A 23,431-nucleotide genomic window follows, 5' to 3' on the forward strand; every position below is an offset into this window, starting at 1 on the left:
TCGCTTAATTTGTACACTCGCCAGCTTTTTGCCATTAGCCTCCAGTTCCGCCTTCCATTTGGTCATTGACATCTTGATGATTGCCACAAGAGCACGGTGAACGTTGTACATACTGAGATATTCAATTATCCAACTATGGGGAATTGAGTCATAGGCCTTTTTTGTAGTCGATCTAAGCCATGGCCAAATTGGTATGCCTTCTCCTGCTGTCTTGACAAACCGTCTGATCCACCAGTAACTGATGTTTGGCTCCTCGGGTGTTGCGCCCAATTTCTTTCTGAGCACTGGTCATATAGTGACTCATGTGCTCTTCCAGTTTGTCTGCAACTATTCCTGAGAGCAGTTTTCAGGTGGTGGGCAAGCATGTTATTGGTCGATAGTTCTTGGGAATCGGCCCCTGCTTTGGACCTTTTATCAGAAGTACAGTTTGTTCTTTGGTCAGTCATTCCGGATGGTCGCCTTCTTCTATTAGGCATTCCATCTGCTTAGCCATTCTAGTGTGAAGTGATGTCAATTTCTTCAACCAGAAGGCTTGAATCATGTCATGGCCAGGTGCTAACCAGTTCTTCATACGCTACACTCTGCACTTGATGTCCACTTCGCTGATGGTGAGTCCTTGCTGAGCCAAAGTGTGTTGATGGCTCTCTTTAAGCCTTTTCAGCCTATTTGCAGTCATGTTATGAGTAGTCTCTTTCTCTCAGATGTCCTTCCAGAACTTTGAGGCACTAGATTGGGGAGGATCTGACATTAGCCTCTGCAGTTCACCTTTGAACTGAGAATACACTCTAGATGGATTATTGATCATGTGTTTGTTCATTCTCTTGTTATCCCGCTTTTTGGTGTACCGCTTCAGTCGTGCCAAGAGTGCCACTAGCTGCTGTTTGGCAGATTCCAGAGCTTCTATTGTGGCTTCCCTTTTTGGACGCTCTAAACTGTGGTTAGATCGTTCACTGAGCCTACTAACTTTCTTGCGCAAGTCTTTGATCTTATTTTGTACCCTCAGCTGCCAAGATGGAATGGCTTGAAGCCTTGTTGACAGTGGCTTAATACCCATCTCCTCCAAGACGACGGTTGCCGTACTGTATATTAAGGCATTAGTCTCTCTAATCGATTTAGTTGAGATCGACTCCAGTGCCAAGTTAATGTCTTCTAACAGCTTCTTGGGTATGGTCTTGCTAACTCTCCGTAGTGGTACCCTGCTTCCATAATCATTAGCAGCTGGCATCTTTTTGATGATATTTTCCGCAAGATCCTTCACCCTTGGGTCAAGGTCATAGTGCAGGTCTTCTTCAACTTGTGAGTCAACACAAGATCGTGTATGTGTGACGGTGTGTGTTGATATGCACTCCTCGTTGGTCGAGGTTACTTGGGTGAACTGTTCCCTAATATCATCTACCTCAAGTTGTGATATATATATTCATGTATATATATGTGCAAAGCATATATATATATATATATATATATATATATATATATATATATATATATATATATATATATATATATATATATATATATATATATATATATATATATATATATATGCTTTGCACATATATATACATGAATATATATATATACATATATCATTGATGATTTATATGTACATATATGTAAATAGGCATATATACAAAATGTATATGTCAAAGTATATTTGTTTTATTTGACATAGTTTTACACATACAGTAAAACTAATCGTCAATTTATGATTTTCAACTTGTCTAGCATATAGTTCATTTAAAGCAAAACTTCTTGATTAAAGTTTTTGTCTTGAAAAATAACGTTTAAATTCAGCGTTCATTGCTAATTACGTTGAGAAACCTCAAAATGCACATGTTTTCATGAGACGAGGGCACCTAAAGATAAACCCTGATTTTATGACAACTAGAAAATATGAACTGTTGTTGATTTAATTTATATAAAATGAAGTTTTAAGCATTTATTTTCGATAATGGTGCAAACAGTTTTTCTTAAGTAAATTTACTGTGTACCACTATGCTATTATTAGAAGCCAGTTGCTTGCTAAGAGATTTTCTGACACAAGGGTAGTAATTTTTACCAAACCTGTGATGCTGCCTGCCACCAAATATTTTCAGTTTCAACTCTTTACTAAGCTTTATTCTTAATTAACCCTTTGCCAGTAATTTTCCATGTGCTTTTTTGTGGCTATTGTCTGCTCCTGGTCTTTTCCTTTAATACCACTGCTGTTCCCTTCTTAAAAGTTGTGAGAAATCATACTACATACTTAATTAGTAAGAAACTTAAAGTGACAAGTACATCATCGGTTGTTCTTTCAGTTACATGTTTAAAATAAGAAGAACTAACCATGAGCACTGTAGCTAACTACCAACTAAACCACTAAACTAGCCAACTGTAGCACTAACCAATACACTGTAGCTATATAAAATACACTATTGTATTAAACCTCAAAGCATGACAAAGTGTGTAAGCTTAAGATTTTTGAATATTTGGTAACAGTTTTGTTTTAGATAGGCATGCTGGGCTATGGTATCTCTTGCTCACTCAGACAATTCTACAACCCTGCATTTTCTTGATATTACTTACAAAGAACGACATAAGTCATAAAGCTATAGAAAGTTAGATCATTTCTGTTTATCTGGTTTGTATTTGCTTCTATAAATCAATAGTTCAATATATAAAAAGGAATATTTTATCACCATGATAATGTCAGCAAAAAAAGCAGACTCATCAGGATGTTATTCTAAACTAAAATGCAAAGAATGTAATTTCACATTGTTGTGGACGCGACCTGTGATTGCTGGTAACATTCCATTATATTTGCTCGCCTAGATGAGGGCTAATTAAAATGATACCCTCATCATTTTTGCTCCAAACGACCATGAACTTTTGGCAATCTGAAGCATTCTACTGAATCATCTATGAATTCCTTGTCTGCAGCTGGCAGTTAAGGACAAGTCACTTGCTAACTTGCATACCCAGCAACTCCCAAAGGCTACAGCTGGTTCATTAGAGAAATACTCTGCAAATTCAAGGAAATTCAGGCTATTAAACTTTTTTAACAAAAACAAACAACTATTTTAACCCTAAACTGAATAGTATTAGCGGTGTTTCATAATGATTAGCTTGCAGGCTGTCCTTGGATCTATTTTCAACATCAAATTCAGGATATTTTAAAACGATAAAAAGCTGTTTAAAATGAAAATTATCAATAACAGTGTAGACATGATGAGAGATTCAAGATGGAGGATTCATATTATGCTTTACTATAAAAGACAAAGTATTGTTCTTGTATTTTCACTTCATTCAGGTGTGTCTATCACTTCATTGCTAGCCTGCTTTAGCATATCCGCATTTAAAAATGCAATTAGTAAAAGCGTTAAAATAATTCATGTTCATGTTTAGTGGGTGGTCGTAGATGTGCCAGTAAGTTTTTAAAGATTTCATATAATGCTAATTTGACATCAAAACCTGCGTAGGTTATCAGATGCCTAAGGAATCATTGATCAGTTAGTGAATTATATTTAATGACTTTTGTAACTGCAACCAAAACCACAGTAATTAAGTTTTGAAATTTAAAAATGCTAATCAATTATCGAATTTTATTTTATTTTAAAACTGATAACTTTTTGATAACTATTTTGATTGGAATCAGTTTGCTAGCTATTATTGTTGCCATGAACAGACCTATAAAGTTTTATCGGAATCTAGTTGCATGGACCTGATCACAAGTATCTACAGCTCTGCATGTAAATTAGATCAAAACATTGACATTTTTACCAATTGCTGAAAATATTCACAAATGAAAGTTTCTGGTTAAGGAAAGATTTATTTGTTAAGTAGAACATCTTCTACAAGCAATTTCATGAACACTTAAAGGAAGTTTAACAATTGATTATTCATTTTAGAATAAGCATACATATGCAAACGCTCGGTTATAAAACATAGGATTCTAGTAGTTCAAGAGCATGCTCAAAGTGATAGGAAGAGACTCACAAAAAAACTTTGTAAAAGATGTCACGATAGGGACAACTTGAAGCTCACTGCTTCACACAGTATGATTAACTAACATACACCTACATATACATGTATTTACTAGAATGTTTAACAAACTAACAAGTGGCAACAAAAAATCGATGATTGTAAAACAAATATGTTGGAGTTTCTATAACTATAATATTATATAAAGCTTGGTAATAGCAACATAAATATTTAAATAGCAAATATGTTCATCACAATAATCTAATTCTTATTGTAGCGATTGGTGAGAGCCTTTGATGATTCAGTCTTACAATAATGCAAGTAATAAGCAACTTTCGGAAGCATATACGTACATGCCCGTGTAAACGTATAAGAATATTTTTATTATAAATTCAACAGTAACAGAAACATATGCACTATATGTGTGGTAACAATGTGAGTATTTCATTAAAAATGTACCAACAACATAGTATTGCTACTGTAGAAATAAAAGAATCACAAGTGTTTTCAATGTATGTTTACATGTAAGGAGTGCCAATCATATTCAATCTAGGTAAAAGAAGTCGGTACTTTTGGTAATGCTGTTAGTCTGCACTTAACAAAAATTTTCTTATGCTTATCTCAGCAAAAGTATTAAGTCAATAACTTGAGACTATATATTCTACAGATAACTGTAGTGCACTGTAGCTATTATTTAACTCAGGGTCTAATTCATAACTGAACCATCCAAACTATGACTGAAATGCCAGATATATCACGGTAATATCTAACTTATGGCTGCAACATTCAATCTATAGCTTTAAGGACTAATCTATAGCTGCCAGTTCTAATTTATAAATGCAGTTATATAACTATTACTATCACATATAATATATAGCCGCGGTCTCAATTGATAACTGTTGGATGAATTATTAAAATGAGTTATTTGAGTAGTAACTGTAGCAACTACACACAACATTGCTAAAAATTATGCCATGTGTTTATTACTTAGGGTGTAACACCACATCAACATTACCTACAAAAGTTAAGATTATACCACCAGTCTTAAGGCTTCTAATACCGCGATACAATTAAATAAGAATATTGATACTACGCTACGCTTTAATACTGAGCTAGTTTTAACACTTTCTATAAATATTAGTATCATGCTGACACTGAATGAGATAACGCATAGCCTGATAGACTCAACTAAAAAATTAGTGACATATTAACATCATCCAAATATATGTTTCTTGTTAATACTATGTAAGAGCTACTTATAACACTTATGATGCCACTCTACCACTGCCTAGGAATATTCATATTTTGTCAATACTGACTAAGAACCTTCATAACATACTAACACCGGCTCAAATTATAGCCTCATTCAAACTCCTAAAATTTATATAGTATGTTAACACATTAACACATATGATAATGGTCACATTATTTTACACAAATAATATAAATACCATATTTACAGTTATTGGGAATATCAGAACGCTAGGCATGTAAGAGATTGTCATGAGTAATCAGTATATGGAGAATGACTACCATTATTGGGGCTCATGAGTGGTGCAGGAGCTACACGTATGTGAAGATTGATTCTTGGGCAAGGCAGCCTTTTCTTTTTTTCCATGCTCACTTCTAAATTAATGAAACCTATTATTTGTCATATATAACAATATAAGTGTGCCTATAAATTGCCATAACTTTCGAACATCCCGGCTTTGAAAATGTATTTTTATATTAAAATTATTCTTATAACATTTTACATTAGCTGATGCTATGAAAAATGCCGGAAATGCATTGCAAAATAAGAACGAACGCTTTTTGGGCATTTTTGAAACGGCCATGAGCATGTCGAGGTAAACAATTGATCAATAATATTGCAATTTATGGCTTTCTTACTAATAAAACATGAGTAATAACTTTTAGTAGTACATTTTTCAATAACTATCACTTGAAGCCTATCCATGCAAAAATTAGAAAACATTTGTAGCTGTTATGTGTCAGCACAACTGGCCATTGTTAACAATAAATTGGAATAAAAAAAAATTTGCAAAGCTATACTTTGCTTAGGATAGATTGTTTACATGTTTTTTATTTTTTATTGACAAAACATATGCAAATAAGTGTTTCCTTTTGTTTAAATACCCATATGGTATGGTAAATTGAGTATCGGACTGTAAATCAGTGTACCCGAGTTCAACTCTACCACGAAGCAATTTTATTTTCAACATTCTTGGAGTGGCATTAGATTCACACCAAGCTAAATCTGTTTAATATTATTAATGTATTGATACTGGTATCTAACGATATTATCATGTTAACATCATTTTAGAATATTGAAGGGTATTCACTGATGATTTTGAAATTGTGTGACTTGCTCACATATACACCATAAAATGGCTTTTTGCACTTGCAATGGATTATCTATTCAAATAATCAATAACTACAATGTAACAGATATACCCTCTTGCATAAGTTGTGAATATTCTTTTAGTTGTATGAGTATATTGTACGGCAAATACCCTATCTTCACGTTTTTTTTTGTAAGTTTTTTTTCACGCCTTTATTAATCTTTGTTAAATTAATACCAGCTTTTTCTTCATTGGCTGCGGGCAAAGCGCTCTAGACATGCGTGTATACGTGGAAGGTCTTGTAAGAGTTGTACTGTTGTACTAAGAGTTGTAAAATATATGAAATTGTATATATGTATACATGAAATATTGTTTATATGAAATTATGTCACTTGTTCATGACAATGCTATAAAATGCTATAAAATACATCATTTTAGTATATTGAAGGGCATTTACTGATGATTTTGAATTGTGTTCTTGCTCAGATCTACACTATTAAACGATTTACCGCACTTGCAATGGATTATCCATTTAACTATTAGAAAGCTACAATGTAACAGATATACTCTCTTGCATAGGTTGTTAATATTTTTAGCTGTATAAATATATTGTACTGCAGATAATCCATGCATCTTTTTAAGAGGTTTTGCTCATGCCTTCATTAATCTTTCTTAAATCCTGGCTAGTCATTTTTATTGATAGGAATGTATGTATATGTGAAAGGTCTTTTAAGAGTTGTACTCTTGTACCAAGAATAATAAAATTATGTCACTCTTCCATGACAATGCTATAAAATGCTATGCAATGCTTGCAATGAATTATGTGAACAACTGATGAAAGCTATGTTGTAACATATACTCTCTTGTATAAGCTCGGTATATTTTCTTCGTGATATGAACATAACATACTGCAAATAACTCTGCTGAGTCCTTTTTTTCATGAAGTCTGTCTCACTTGTTCTTTTACCGCCAATTGAATACTGGTCAGTTCTCTATTTCTATCTGGGAGTTTCTCGTTACTACCAAAATAGTTTATGTACATATAGACACGCATGTAGCAGGCTTAGTGTATGCAATGATTGTGCTGAAAAATCCCATTGCTGGATCATTTGTACATGGCAATTTTTCTGTATCTATATTAACCCACATGCAGGTACACAACATATATGTACACATATTAGTATTACCGCTATTCACAGCTTGTACTGAATTATAATTCTGTACAATTATAATTGTACTGAATTATAATTCTGTATATTTGTAATATTATACAGAATTATTTTATGACAAGCTCAATAAAGAGCTGTAGGTATTTGTCTAACTTTTTTCTTTTAGTGTTTCAATGTGGTTATCTCAGTCTTCAACCTCAATATCAGTGCTACAGGCTCAAAGGTTTTGCTTAGCCTCAATACCATCAATTTTGCTGTAGAATTCAACCACGCCTTCACCCACTCTTGTTCAGCCTGGCTTATTCTCAGCAATGACAGTAATTTGATTGGATGGTTGCTTTTTCTTGAGCCATTGATACATTCAAATAAAAGATTGCAACAGTATAATATAGTGTTGAATCTAACATTTGGTTCATTATCATTTTCAAGGTTATCTGCGAAGAGTCATAGCATTTTCAAAAATACTTGAAGCTGTTTCCCAGGTTTATATCCTTTTATATTCTGGTTTAATATTTTACATTAGTTTGAACATTTGCTCTTATACCAGGCACAAAACTGATTGTAAAACATCACTTGTTAACTTTGATCAAATTATTTTCTTAGTGTTCGCCGGAGCAGTTACTCTGCTTGTTGGACTAGAGATTTATCTTCTCATCTGTTATAATCGTGCAGAATGGGTAAGCATAATCACTATATTGTACTACTTTTGTTTTCAAGGACAACAATAAGAAATTGGTTTAATAAACTATAATAAAAACCCATTCAGATGCGGGTTTTATAGGTTATTAAACTGATATTCTACGCATGTATTAATAGTTCAATCAATGTAAAATTCTGACACTCTCAGTTTATTTATTTAGTTACGGTTTTGTTTTTGATATTTCTTTTGTGATAGATCAAAATTTTGCTCTGTTATTGACATAGCCGAAATGGTCTATGACTGATAGATGCACCTTCTCACAGGTTGGAAGAAATGGTTATCATGTCAAAAAGCTCTCAGCTTCTTGCTCCCTCTCCTCACGCTGCTTTTTGTCAGCAGCATTCTAGTAATGAGTATGCAGGTGTCTGCTAAAAGCTTCCACACCCAGTCGTTATCAGCTGAGCAAATGGCTGATGGCCAAGATTTCAATGATGCTGAGCTTTCAGGACGGAGAGTCAGGCGCGATGCTAATGGTGGAACTTGGGTATTTAAATATAAACATTTTCTAAAACAATTGCAGAAAAGTTTGCTAGGTAATAAAAAATTATTTTTTTAGGTGTTTCTACAGAAGTGAAAAATGTGTTTCAAGTAATTTTAAGTAAGCTAAGACGTGTTACTTTTTTGTTGACATTAGCTTTAGGTAGTTGATCCTATTTTGACATGTTAAAATTTTCCACACATTTTGTCAAAGTATTAAGAAATACAGTTACATTTTAATATTGAGCAACTACCAACAATCTTTTATGCCAATTCTCCAAGTTTTAATTTGCTTGGATTTTAACAAAACTATGAGAAAAATATTGAAATTACAAATATTCATTGACTAAAATTAGTTTCATAAGCTATATAAAAATACAAAACATAAAATAGGCCTATAAAAGTACTCATTTTAATTACATTCACAATTAATTTTATAATATGAATATATCCAGTTTATCCAGATGTTTCATTTATGTAAACTGAAGAAGCTGGAAGAAGATCCTTATTCCTATTGCCTCAATGTATACCTTCCCTTTCAATGTACTATAATGTAATATTTATCTATGCCATCGTATGCATCACTTTGTTATTAGTATATTAAAAACTATTGTTTGCTTGAGGAAATAGGCTTGTGGTAGCTACATATTTATGCTACATGTATTTAATATAGACTGAACAAAGGTGCTTGAATTCCATCGCCACTGTTGAAAAGATGTAAAAACAATTAATAAAACCCAAATCTACCGTTACAGTAATGTACTGTACTACCGTTAATGCAATAGTAGAATTGACTAAATCACTGAATTGAACTTGAAAAACTATGATTCTGTAATTAGAACTTGACAAAATTTATGGTAGCAAAGATTCAAAACAATGTTGGAAAACAAAACAAATTTCTTTTCCAGGAGTTACCGGCAGAAAAATATCCACTTACTGTCGGTCTGCCAGCCAACTGTGACCAAGGCAGCCTCATGCCTGAGTTTCCAAATGCCACATGCTTTAGCCACTGTCTGACCTCATCATGTGGCAGTGACGCAGTGGCCAGCATTGAAAGTGGAGAGTGAGTCTGTCACTTTTCAATTACTAATGTATTTAAATATTTATTAAAATAAAGTTTTCTTTAGTTTCTAACAATTAAAGCTAATAACTATCAAACTATGATTTTTGATAATACTTTGTGCAATAGAATGTGAGAACTTGTTGAACTGATATACACGTAACTTTCTATAGACGGAATGTCTGTAATTTCACAGTCTTTTAACCAGTTCCTTGGCAAATCTTGTTCTAGCTCTGAAAAATTTAAACATTGTTGGGAAGTTATTTCATTAATTTTTTGAATCATGTATAAATGTATATTTAACATATATGTATATTATATGTATATACAATATTTAATTTATATATATAAACTAACGGAATGCTCGGCGTTGCACGATTATTAAAAAGCAGATGATAAACAGTGGCAGGTAATGTAGTTGCCTGTCATTTGCCATCAGCCTGACAAATTTCTAATGGCTAAATTGAGCAAACTAGTATCTGTATTGCTAAACTTACTAATAAGAGCCGTGAGAGCAAGCTTTAATAATGCTGTGCTGTAATGTAATGCAGAATCACTATGCGTATTTTAACCTAGATAACCACTCATAGAGCCCAATGAATTTAACGCACCTCGTATAGCATCTTGGTTAGCTTATTCCCTGGTGAAAATTAGATTCTGAAATCAAATCTTCTGAGATACGGATTGTTAAACCCCAAGATTTTAATAACTATAGCTGAGCAGATTGAATCACAGGCTAAATCACAGAGAGACATTGAGATTTATATGTATAGATAAGGATCTACTTATTGCTAGAGACACAAGTTTTATAGAAAATAATAAAGAAAAGGCACTCATTATATTATGCGTGAAGTGAATTATAGTACAATGTACAATATGAAGAGTACAGTGCTGTTGTTAATCCTGATGGATCTGTTTCAAACAAACATAGGCCTGTTCTCATCAAGTGGTTATTTAAAAAGTTATCAGCTTATCAGCGGATGAGAGCAGACCTATGTCTGTTCAAAGTAGATATTTCTTGATTACTAACAGCTAAGTTTGACTACATATTATACATTATAAATGAACATATACACATATGTGCATGTATCTAACCCGGCTTTGTCAGATTTGGTGTGTTGTGAAAATCATCCCTTCAAGTTAATCTGACAGTTCCAGAAGTAGTAGATATTAAGAACAGGGTCACCTCTACTCTCCATACTGCTTTACTCAAGCATGCATTGGTAAAATGCATGTCATTATTAATTTCGGTGGACAGACAGAAGAAAAAATTAAAAAAAATGTATCCATATATTTATATATATGCTTTAAATATGTATATATAATATGTATATATAATATATTTAATGTATCTATGTATACATAAGAAAATATTTATACGCTGTATATATATTATGTATGTGCATACATAGTACATGTATTATGTATGCATATACAGTGTATATCTATATTTATGTGTGTAATAAATAGAAAGTATTTTACATATCGTAGCATCCAAAGACAATTATTGTCAAAAGCAGCGCTATTAAGATGTAATTTACAATTCTACTTAGACAAAAAATATAGACATATATACAGTATTTATATATACAGTATATATAAACTTACATACACATATGCATCTTCATTTATGAATTCACACGCCAATATTAATTTTGCATTTACATATATATTTCTGTACTAGCTGTACAACCCGACATTGCCCAGGTGTTAAAAAAGTCTTTGGACAGAAAATTTATTTTTTTTAATATATAACAACATTTGACATTCTAACTTTCAAACTACATATCATGAGAAAATTGTTTTCTGTAGTTGAAATAATTTAACAGAAAACAAAAACAGCTGTAAAGGCTTTCAAACATTTTCAAACAACTGTAACTTTTAAACTTCATATCATGAGGAAAATGATTTGTGCAGGTCAAATGAATTAAAAAATGAAACAATTATAAAATAGTTTAGATATATATGTGAAATAATAAGCAAGTAATAGCTAAACTAAGTTGGTTTTGCTTCAATTATAATAATAGACAATTCGGTAATGTTACAGTTAATACAAACTGAAAAAAAATAAAAATAAAAATGTTGAATATGTAAAATTCATAAATACAATTATTGCATAGAAGTGTATGTGCGTGTGTGCGTGTGTGTATAAAAAGGTTACTGTTCCACCAGAAGATACCCATCAAAGCTTTGAATACGATGATACTGGTATCTCTCCATACCGGTACAAATGTAAAAATGAGATATCGTAATGTCTTTGTCTGACCGAATAGAAAGATAATTTCAAAGCTTTTTTTGTGAAGACAATATAAATTTCCGCATGAGAAAAATTAGTCTTGACCAAAGGTATTACAGTAATTGAAACTTACAAAAAGTATTCTGTAACAGAGGCATCATAATGGATGCCCGCATTGGTAAAATAATTAGCGTGAGCTATAGCTATAGCCGGAATGACACACATATCCACACACTTAAAAAATGTGTATATATATATATATATATATATATACTCAGAAGAGGCTACATCAGTCATAATGCCTTTTAAATTTGTTTGCTCTGTAGAAATTTTGTGTTATATGAACAGTAACATACGTGTAAATTTTCTAATCTGGTACAAGATCATTCCTAGATACCCATTTGATCATTCTTAGATACCCATTTGATCATTCCTAGATACTCATTTGATCATTCCTAGATACCCATCTGATCATTCCTAAATACCCATTTGATCATTCTTAGATACCCATTTGATCATTCCTAGATACCCATTTGATCATTCCTAGATACCCATTTGATCATTCCTAGTAACCCATTTGATCATTCCTAGATACCCATTTGATCTTTCCTAGATTACCTAAATATAAAAAACTCAGCACGACCTTTTAATTAAATGGTCGTACAGTAGCTGTGGTATTATCGGTTTGTGTTAGCAACTTTTCTATTTTTTTCACTGTTATTTGGTTTAGGGTTTATGATTACAGTAATATTAAAATTGAATTTAAAATAAAAATTATCTTTTAAACTTTTAAGAGAAGCGCACACCTTTAATGTCAATTTGAATAATCTGGTTAATTTTTTTCCGAAACAGCAAAGTATATAGCAAAAATTAAAAAAATTAAAATATCATTACTGTATAACATAAAGCAACACAAAAATATGCATTTACTATTGTCAGTGCAGTGTCTATCTGTTTTCAGAAGCCCGGTTAAGATCTCAGGATAATGGATTGGTTGTAATGAGAATCAAACACGTGATACTAAGATTGATAGATTGGTACTTCAACACCAGCACCAATCAGCTGCCTTCAAATATTTTTGTATAATTTTACTTAATCTTTTTTCATGGGCACACCTGATAAGTTCTCAGGAAATGTGCTAATGCGAGGGTGCAAATACATGTAATAAAAAAAACTCTACAGACAATTTTTTTTCTAAAGTGTGGCAACAAAGAAAATGATCATTTGAGGCTTATGATAGGACTCATTCTATGCAACTCAAATTTTAGACAGGTTTAACACCGACTTGACGAAGTGTGTTATATTAAAATTTTTTGCATAATACGAAGCGAACACCTCACATAATTTCTTTATATTAAATGAAATTTAAGCTATAAGAGGTTTACGTTATACTATATGTTATACATAGCATTTCCTGTATATTAAATATAAAGGATAAAAAAAATCTTCTTGGTGCATTAAATTTTCATGCTATTTTTCTATAAATTGCTTGTTTTATATTTAGTTCGGAGTTGGTTTGCACAGCTCGAATCCTATTGCTTGGATTCCCACGAAGTGGTACTGGTGAAATATCTCGGTGGATCAAGCAGCACCCTGCTGTTACAGCCAGATATGCTGATATCTTCATGGACAGTGCTGGAAAGCTAATAACTAGTGAGTTGAATTTATCTGTCATCCTTTTATCATTTGTGTCACTTATCACATCTTCTTACAATTTGTGACTGTAGACTTCCATATAAATAAGTAATAATATTAATTGGCATCCAACCACAATTGTTCTTGTGCCAAATCTAATCGGGTCGTCGGCGACAAAAATGGTTCCTTATCTGCCCTCCAGCGCAAAGGAGGAAGATAGTAAGCAACTCTGCGGTGCTAAAAACAAAACCTGACAAAGAGCAAATAACCTCAGCTGTGAGCCCGCTAGCTAGGGATGGTGTCAAAAACAAAACACCCAACAGAAGGAACTGGAATGGAGTATCACTGTTGAAACCTAGTCATGAATAGTCATGACTGTAAGAATTAGGGATAACCATTATTGCCTACATTCTCACAAAACATGGTACTTGAAGAGAGACACAACAGAAATAAGATTAAATAATTGTAGTGGTAGTGGCAGGAATAATAGTAATAGTAGAAGTAATAAAAGTATTATTCATAAAAGTAATAGCTTTAAACAAAACAGAGGTAATGGTAATTATCATGCCAATAGTAATAGTAGTTACTTTACAATACAATCCTGGTCAGTAATACTAGTTAGTAATAGTGGTTAGTAATAGTGGTTAGTAATACTGGTTACTAATACTGGTTAGTAATACTGGTTAGTAATACTGGTTAGTAATACTGGTTAGTAATACTGGTTAGTAATACTGGTTAGTAATACTGGTTAGTAATAGTGGTTAGTAATACTGGTTAGTAATACTGGTTAGTAATACTGGTTAGTAATACTGGTTAGTAATACTGGTTAGTAATAGTGGTTAGTAATACTGGTTAGTAATACCGGTCAGTAATACCGGTCAGTAATACCGGTCAGTAATACCGGTCAGTAATACCGGTCAGTAATACCGGTCAGTAATACCGGTCAGTAATACCGGTCAGTAATACCGGTCAGTAATACCGGTCAGTAATACCGGTCAGTAATACCGGTCAGTAATACCGGTCAGTAATACCGGTCAGTAATACCGGTCAGTAATACCGGTCAGTAATACCGGTCAGTAATACCGGTCAGTAATACCGGTCAGTAATACCGGTCAGTAATACCGGTCAGTAATACCGGTCAGTAATACCGGTCAGTAATACCGGTCAGTAATACCGGTCAGTAATACCGGTCAGTAATACCGGTCAGTAATACCGGTCAGTAATACCGGTTAGCAATACCGGTTAGCAATACCGGTTAGCAATACCGGTTAGTAATACCGGTTAGTAATACCGGTTAGTAATACCGGTTAGTAATACCGGTTAGTAATACCGGTTAGTAATACCGGTTAGTAATACCGGTTAGTAATACCGGTTAGTAATACCGGTTAGTAATACCGGTTAGTAATACCGGTTAGTAATACCGGTTAGTAATACCGGTTAGTCATACCGGTTAGTAATACCGGTTAGTAATACCGGTCAGTAATACCGGTTAGTAATACCGGTTAGTAATACCGGTTAGTAATACCGGTTAGTAATACCGGTTAGTAATACCGGTTAGTAATACCGGTTAGTAATACCGGTTAGTAATACCGGTTAGTAATACCGGTTAGTAATACCGGTTAGTAATACCGGTTACTAATACCGGTTAGTAATACCGGTTAGTAATACCGGTTAGTAATAGTGGTTAGTAATACTGGTTAGTAATACTGGTTAGTTATACTGGTTAGTAATACTGGTTAGTAATACTGGTTAGTAATACTGGTTAGTAATACTGGTTAGTAATACTGGTTAGCAATACTGGTTAGTAATACTGGTTAGTAATACTGGTTAGTAATACTGGTTAGTAATACTGGTTAGTAATACTGGTTAGTAATAGTGGTTAGTAATACTGGTCAGTAATACTGGTCAGTAATACTGGTCAGTAATACTGGTCAGTAATACTGGTCAGTAATACTGGTCAGTAATACTGGTCAGTAATACTGGTCAGTAATACTGGTCAGTAATACTGGTCAGTAATACTGGTCAGTAATACTGGTCAGTAATACTGGTCAGTAATACTGGTCAGTAATACTGGTCAGTAATACTGGTCAGTAATACTGGTCAGTAATACTGGTCAGTAATACTGGTCAGTAATACTGGTCAGTAATACTGGTCAGTAATACTGGTCAGTAATACTGGTCAGTAATACTGGTCAGTAATACTGGTCAGTAATACTGGTCAGTAATACTGGTCAGCAGTACTGGTTAGTAATAGTGGTTAGTAATACTGGTTAGTAATACTAGTTAGTAATACTGGTTAGTAATAGTGGTTAGTAATACTGGTTAGTAATACTGGTTAGTAATACTGGTTAGTAATACTGGTTAGTAATACTGGTTAGCAATACTGGTTAGTAATACTGGTTAGTAATAGTGGTTAGTAATACTGGTTAGTAATACTGGTTAGTAATACTGGTCAGTAATACTGGTCAGTAATACTGGTCAGTAATACTGGTTAGTAATACTGGTTAGTAATAGTGGTTACTAATACTGGTTAGTAATACTGGTTAGTAATACTGGTTAGTAATACTGGTTAGTAATACTGGTTAGTAATACTGGTTAGTAATACTGGTTAGTAATACTGGTTAGTAATACTGGTTAGTAATACTGGTTAGTAATACTGGTTAGTAATACTGGTTAGTAATACTGGTTAGTAATACTGGTTAGTAATACTGGTTAGTAATACTGGTTAGTAATACTGGTTAGTAATACTGGTTAGTAATACTGGTTAGTAATACTGGTTAGTAATACTGGTTAGTAATACTGGTTAGTAATACTGGTTAGTAATACTGGTTAGTAATACTGGTTAGTAATACTGGTTAGTAATACTGGTTAGTAATACTGGTTAGTAATACTGGTTAGTAATACTGGTTAGTAATACTGGTTAGTAATACTGGTTAGTAATACTGGTTAGTAATACTGGTTAGTAATACTGGTTAGTAATAGTGGTTAGTAATACTGGTTAGTAATACTGGTTAGTAATACTGGTTAGTAATACTGGTTAGTAATACTGGTTAGTAATACTGGTTAGTAATACTGGTTAGTAATACTGGTTAGTAATACTGGTTAGTAATACTGGTTAGCAATACTGGTTAGCAATACTGGTTAGCAATAGTGGTTAGTAATACTGGTTAGTAATACTGGTTAGTAATACTGGTTAGTAATACTGGTTAGTAATACTGGTTAGTAATACTGGTTAGTAATACTGGTTAGTAATACTGGTTAGTAATACTGGTTAGTAATACTGGTTAGTAATACTGGTTAGTAATACTGGTTAGTAATACTGGTTTGTAATACTGGTTAGTAATACTGGTTAGTAATACTGGTTAGTAATACTGGTTAGTAATACTGGTTATTAATACTGGTTAGTAATACTGGTCAGTAATACTGGTCAGTAATACTGGTCAGTAATACTGGTCAGTAATACTGGTCAGTAATACTGGTTAGTAATACTGGTTAGTAATACTGGTTAGTAATACTGGTTAGTAATACTGGTTTGTAATACTGGTTAGTAATACTGGTTAGTAATACTGGTTAGTAATACTGGTTATTAATACTGGTTAGTAATACTGGTCAGTAATACTGGTTAGTAATACTGGTCAGTAATACTGGTCAGTAATACTGGTTAGTAATACTGGTTAGTAATACTGGTTAGTAATACTGGTTACTAATACTGGTTAGTAATACTGGTTAGTAATACTGGTTAGTAATACTGGTTAGTAATACTGGTTAGTAATACTGGTTAGTAATACTGGTTAGTAATACTGGTTAGTAATACTGGTTAGTAATACTGGTTAGTAATACTGGTTAGTAATACTGGTCAGTAATACTGGTCAGTAATACTGGTCAGTAATACTGGTTAGTAATACTGGTTAGTAATACTGGTCAGTAATACTGGTTAGTAATACTGGTTAGTAATACTGGTAAGTAATACTGGTTAGTAATACTGGCTAGTAATACTGGATAGTAATACTGGTTAGCAATACTGGTTAGTAATAGTGGTTAGTAATAGTGGTTAGTAATACAAAACATGGAGAGTTAATAAAACATCAATCAGTGTTTAGAGAATAGACACACAGTTTTATTACATAACCAAGTTTAAGTAAAGTACTGTTTGCTGCCTGTCTTCATGCGCTTCTATATAGCCTACATATTCATTTACCTCCAACTGTTCTATTATACCCGATGCTGCAACTATCGTACACACTTTTCTTACAAACACATATTCTCAAGAGTTTTTGCAGATTTTTCCCTCAGCTTTCAATTCTAAGTTTTTTATCACTACATCCTAACCTTTGACTAGTCTTTTTACCCTCTATTATTGAATTTTGCAGCTACAGTTCTACAAAATCTGCTCATCAGTCCACTTCAATCTTCTTATTCAAATTATCTTTGGTTCCTATTGTTTTCAGTCAAAGCTCTGCCTTGATTATATAAAAAATGTTAAAAATGTCAAATGTTATTAGCCTTTTATAAAAATGTGTTTCGCTCCTTATTGACATGATCATTTTTTCTTAATAATTTTACTTTTTTGTATATTTATACCATGAGAGACTTGTAAATCAATTATTTTAGTACACCTATCGGTACCTAAGTAGTCTTAGATTAAAACAACAGAGCAAGTCATCAACCTTGCTTCTTTTAGTGTCAAAGCTTGAAGAACCAAATATTACAAGCAGCCTTGATAGCTTCCTCAAAAAACTTTGCCACTACATTTTTGTATTGTTGTTGGTGGTCTTTGACACAGTTTAAAAATATATCTTTGTTTTCATAGCTTTACATTTCCTTTAGGTTTTTTCCAGCCACAACGTTATGAAAAGTTTTTCAGTTTTCTCTCCATAGTCACTGATGTAATGTTGTCTCTAGCATGTAGTACACTTGAGACTTCTATATTTGTAATCTCTTTGAGCGTATCTATAGTTATATCTCAAATACTTATTTACCATTGCTTAGTTTGCTATGTTTTCATTCCTATTTTCATGTTCATCCACCTTTTTCATTTGTGCTAGATCTCATGCAAACTTGATCATCTCAATACAGTTAATGTTTTTCAGCATCATTTTGGCTCATTAACATATAATTGACAATAAGATAAAAATGGTTGCACATATTTATTTCTTATAAATTCGATGATTGACCAAAATTATCTTATAATAAAATTAAATCATTCTAGACTGCAGTGCAGTAGTTTTAATGTTTAATATTAGCTAATGAAAGCATAGTGACATGTATAACGTTCTCATCAATTTAAAGATGCAGATTTATTCTAATAGTTGCATCCGATTGCCACCTCACTAATGAATGTAGTTGATTTATTTTTTATGCTTTGCAATGAACAGTCCATTAGACCAGCATTTTATGGCAAACAAGTATTTGACACGTTTATGGGTAATTGAAGATATGTAAAATGTTTAATAAATATAGTTGATAAATGTGTATTTTAATACACTTACAGTCAGTAATTTGTATATTCAATGCTGTATTTGAGTTGCAAATATAGCTTTCTATGACGTTGTGTTCTCTCCTAAACTTAGCTATTATGTTTTGCACTGTTTATTCCAGCTGTTTGCCCACTTCAGCAACTGCGAGACACGACAGCTCCTGGATACTTTGAGCCTTCATCTTTGAGCTCAATTGGAGCAGCAGAGAGCCAAAAGAACAATTATTTGCACTGTGAACATTGCCTTACAATCTCTGAGGCAAGTTTCAATAATCTTGACAATACTTTTATCATTAATAGACGTATAATCTCATCATAGTATCTACATGTAAACTGCAATAATGCGCATTATATGTTATCAAGTGAAGATAACTCTGCATATAAAAACTGTTCATTTTTCAGGTTGGTTACTATTTCGGTGGTTTGTTTTTGGACCTGCCAACAGCTAGGCTTCACTTCATGGATTCGGTAAACGAGAGATTCATTATCACGATTAAAAACCCAACTGACAGAGCTATGGCAGAGTACTTCTATCCATATATGATAGTAAGACAACTATAATCATGCAAAATAAATATTTTGCATTTGCTTATACAGGGTCAAACAACTTCAATTTTTTTTAAATTCTCTCTCTTTTGAGAGTTTATTTCACATAAAGTCAAACAGTCATCATTTTCTATCATAAAATGAATGAAAATAATATAATCTAGTTGTAGAGTGTGATGTCTTAGCATGTACTCAAACATACATGAGAAAACTACTTTTCTAGGGCTATTTTCTCTTTCAACAATACGGGAGACAACTGATCTATTAAGAAAATTGATGTGTTGGCAGACAACTCCATCTTAATACTGTTTGTTCTGTCAGTAACCAAGTAATGCAATTCAACACATGTGAATTGATGAATTTATCTTCAAATCAACCTTTTTATACTTATTTTATATTATTTGATTTGACACATGAATAAAAATGAAAATGCTTTTTTTTGGGCTTTCACAAAAATTTAAGATAGTTGATATTGGCTTTAAACAAATTTTGTTTTTTTGCGAAGATTAGGTATGAAAAATCAATTAACTAAAACTCAATGTCCATGAAATTTAATGCTATTTGTTTGGAAAAACTGTTGAATTTACCGCAAAATTATTAACAGCTATAAAGGCAACAGAGTGAATAAATATTATAAAAATGTTAAAAGACATTACACTGAGATTGATTGTTCAGTCCTTTATTAAAGTGGCAGCATATAGAAAAAATTATGATGTCCACCTACTCAGCCTAACTGCTTTGGTCTTGAGAGAGTAAACATTCTATAAGGATAAGTACGTAATTTCATTTCTTATGCATTCCAGCAGATTCAATATCTCTGATGCTGTAGTCAACTGTTTCACAAGTGACATTTATTATAGTTATACTGTTACACTGTATAAGTTACCTCAGCATAGGCTGTGGGTAACCTTCTACATAAAATGAAATTGGCTGTTATTTCAAGTTTTTAGTGAGCTTTCATAAAACCATGTGAGTAATAAAGGAGATACTACTTCTATTATTTTATTCATTTGACAGCATGTTAAAGCCTTTTTTATATTTTTATAATAGTAAGTACATGTAACTCATTATTTTACCAGGCAGGAACAGACTTGACTACTGTTGGAAATCAGGTTCTACATAATGCTATGAGTGCTGGAGTAGAGCAAGCCAAACAATGCATTACTGCAAATGGACCTGCCGCATGTGTTTTTGCTCACAACATTGTCTTCCCGGCCGCCATGCTAGATGAGACAGGAATGCTCTATGATGGCTGCTACTCGACACGCTTAATTCAAGTTCTCCAGCAAATCAGCCTCTCCCATGTTTGTAGATTAAACTTTTGTTGTTTATAACATCAATTCTCTCTGCTCAAGCTAAAAATAGCCAGAACTTCAGTTTTACTTAAGTGAAGATTAAGTTCAAAATTGGACGAATATTTAGCAGCAAATTTTATTAAAATGATGAAATAGAGTTTGCTTACTTGTTCTCCAATTGTTTGAAATTAGCTGTATTATTTAGTCTCAATTTTTGCAGTTGTTCACATAGCAGTAAAGTTTGTCAAACAAAACTAGACTCTCTATAATGAGCCAACCACAGTTATTTTCTATGTTGTTAGAACGAATGCAAAAAACAAAATTTTGTTTCATCACTGAAAGCGATAGCAAACCGCTTTAAATATGTCCTAAATTTACTCAAATTTTGAAAAGCGCTGCTGGACAGATTGTAAAGCTTCATATTTTTTTCACTCAGCCTTATAAAACCTGTTAGCTAAAATTATGTATGTCTTAATAAATAGTTTTGAAATTTATGAGACTGGCTGTTTAACGCGCATAAGAGCAACTACCGCTAACCTACAAAAAGGTAAAACAAACTTCGACCGCTGTTTTAACTACTTTGATCAAGCTTCAATTGAGAACCTTGTTTGAAGTAGAAAAATTTAGTGAATTTATTGGACGTAGAAAAACTGCATTAGAAAATGCTTTACAATGTCATTGCCACTCATGATGAGTAACTAATGAGTTTTTTTATTAATTTTTTTTAATATCACTAACTGAAATAATAGACCAATAGCAACTTAAGGTATTTTGCAAAAATGTTTTTTGAGATTTTTATTCAAATGGGACTGTTTTATAACCTAATTTTTACTAAACTGCAAAATTCACCTGGTTGCCTTCTGAAAACTCAAAACTCAAACCATAACCTTAATGTGAACAATAGTATTACTTACAGTACTGTTTTTGTAGACGTACTTTGTCAAAATAGAGGAATACTTGGCAAGCTCAGGCGCAGTCATGCAAGAAGTTTTTGACTTTATTGGCCTTGATTACGATTTTCCGCCTCCCATTGCTGTCTCAGCTCCTACCTCTAAGCCAATGCTCTCAGACACAATTACCATGCTGGATGAATTCTTTGAACCATTTAACCGGCAGCTGAGAGATATGCTTGGGAATGACAAATGGCTCTATACAAGAGATTAATTGGCAACGTTTGACTGTCTTTCATTTCAATATGAACATCTATTGTGCTTCTCTGATACTACCAGCCACCTAACTACACAGCAATAATATACATGTAACTATGTAAACCAAATAAGAGCTTTGTGATGAAGAGAAGACTATTCCTAAATTTTATAAGATATTTTTAACTCTTAGCTTATCTGTGCCCAAGCAGTTGTTCACATTAATATCAAATAATAAAAGAGTTCTGACTGCTGCTATATTTTTGGGTTATGATGCTGAATGATTCAGTATTAATAGCGATTCACTTAACAGAGTTATAAGGTTGTAATCTTATGAATACTATTACTAGGTAAATGTAAACTGCATATTACTAGAACCAACTCGGATGATCAGCATTCCAGCTTGAAGTAACTGCCGTTGTCTGTGACCCAAAAATATATGGGTTTTCTAAAAATCGTGTCTTTTTTATTTATGACACAGATTTAGGTGGACAAAGTAAAGAACTGCTGGTTTCCTCATATGCCCTTGTACAGTACAGTAACTGACAGCATAAATGGTATATCCTTCATTGCATAATATGCTAGCAACAAAGTGATGCATATGGCGGCTGACAAATCTGCCAGATATTTGTAGGTGTGAGTGTACACCAGATGTATTTGGTTTTAACAATTTAATTGTACTGCAAAAATTTGATTTAACAGCTGCAATTTACATTTAACTTTTGTTAAATATGTAATCATTTTGTGGATTTATCTGTGAATTTCAAAACAACAGCATTTTGCTTTAGACATAAACAATATGGATAACAAAACATAATGGACACCTTTGTTAAGAATTAAGTAGCAGCTGGATGAAAATCCCTACTAAAGAGACAACAGCATTGTGTTGCTATTACCACTATTATAGAATATGAATACTTTAAAGATTTAAATTTGAAAATTGTTTTAATCTTTGTGCATGAGAAGCCAATTCTATACTTCAATGAAAATGAATCTGCTAAAGTCAGCTCATTAATGTGATGCAGCTAATGCATATGCCAGCAGGTTGATATGGTTAAAAGCACCGATTATTACTGTTGAATGTGGATCACCAGCTGAAGGCTGTAGAGTTTGTATCACTGTAAATCAGTTTGAATTTACAAAAGTTTCTGCATAACGCTTTGATAGGGCACTTGTGAATTATGGGCATGAACAATGTATCATTAGCTAGAGGCACACTGGATAAAAACACTGCAGTTTTATTCTTATATTTGGAATACTTATGTAAATACATGTATATAACCTATATATATGTTATATTATATATATTATAGTATTCATATAAATACTAAATATATATATTTATATTATGTATATAAATATATATGTATATATATGTATATATATACATG

At 32.7% G+C, this 23,431-nt stretch overlaps 1 protein-coding gene across 2 annotated transcripts; it reads left to right on the forward strand.

Moving 5' to 3' along the window:
- Window positions 1-7,873: 7,873 nt before the first annotated feature.
- LOC137399780 (uncharacterized) lies at window positions 7,874-22,298 on the forward strand. Of its 2 annotated transcripts, XM_068086004.1 has the most exons (9): window positions 7,874-7,953; window positions 8,075-8,148; window positions 8,435-8,655; window positions 9,557-9,711; window positions 13,449-13,597; window positions 19,177-19,313; window positions 19,457-19,600; window positions 20,680-20,904; window positions 21,826-22,298. In XM_068086004.1, the coding sequence occupies exons 2-9, from the start codon at window positions 8,145-8,147 to the stop codon at window positions 22,057-22,059; spliced, it is 1,269 nt and encodes a 422-aa protein (XP_067942105.1). In that variant the 5' UTR covers window positions 7,874-7,953; window positions 8,075-8,144; the 3' UTR covers window positions 22,060-22,298. The 2 variants fall into 2 exon arrangements, with proteins under 2 accessions (XP_067942105.1, XP_067942106.1); XM_068086005.1 differs by lacking the exon at window positions 7,874-7,953 and having other exon boundaries at window positions 7,992-8,148.
- Window positions 22,299-23,431: the final 1,133 nt, after the last annotated feature.

This window comes from Watersipora subatra, chromosome 7 (assembly GCF_963576615.1).
Source record: "Watersipora subatra chromosome 7, tzWatSuba1.1, whole genome shotgun sequence".
In the NCBI taxonomy this organism is placed as follows: domain Eukaryota; kingdom Metazoa; phylum Bryozoa; class Gymnolaemata; order Cheilostomatida; family Watersiporidae; genus Watersipora; species Watersipora subatra.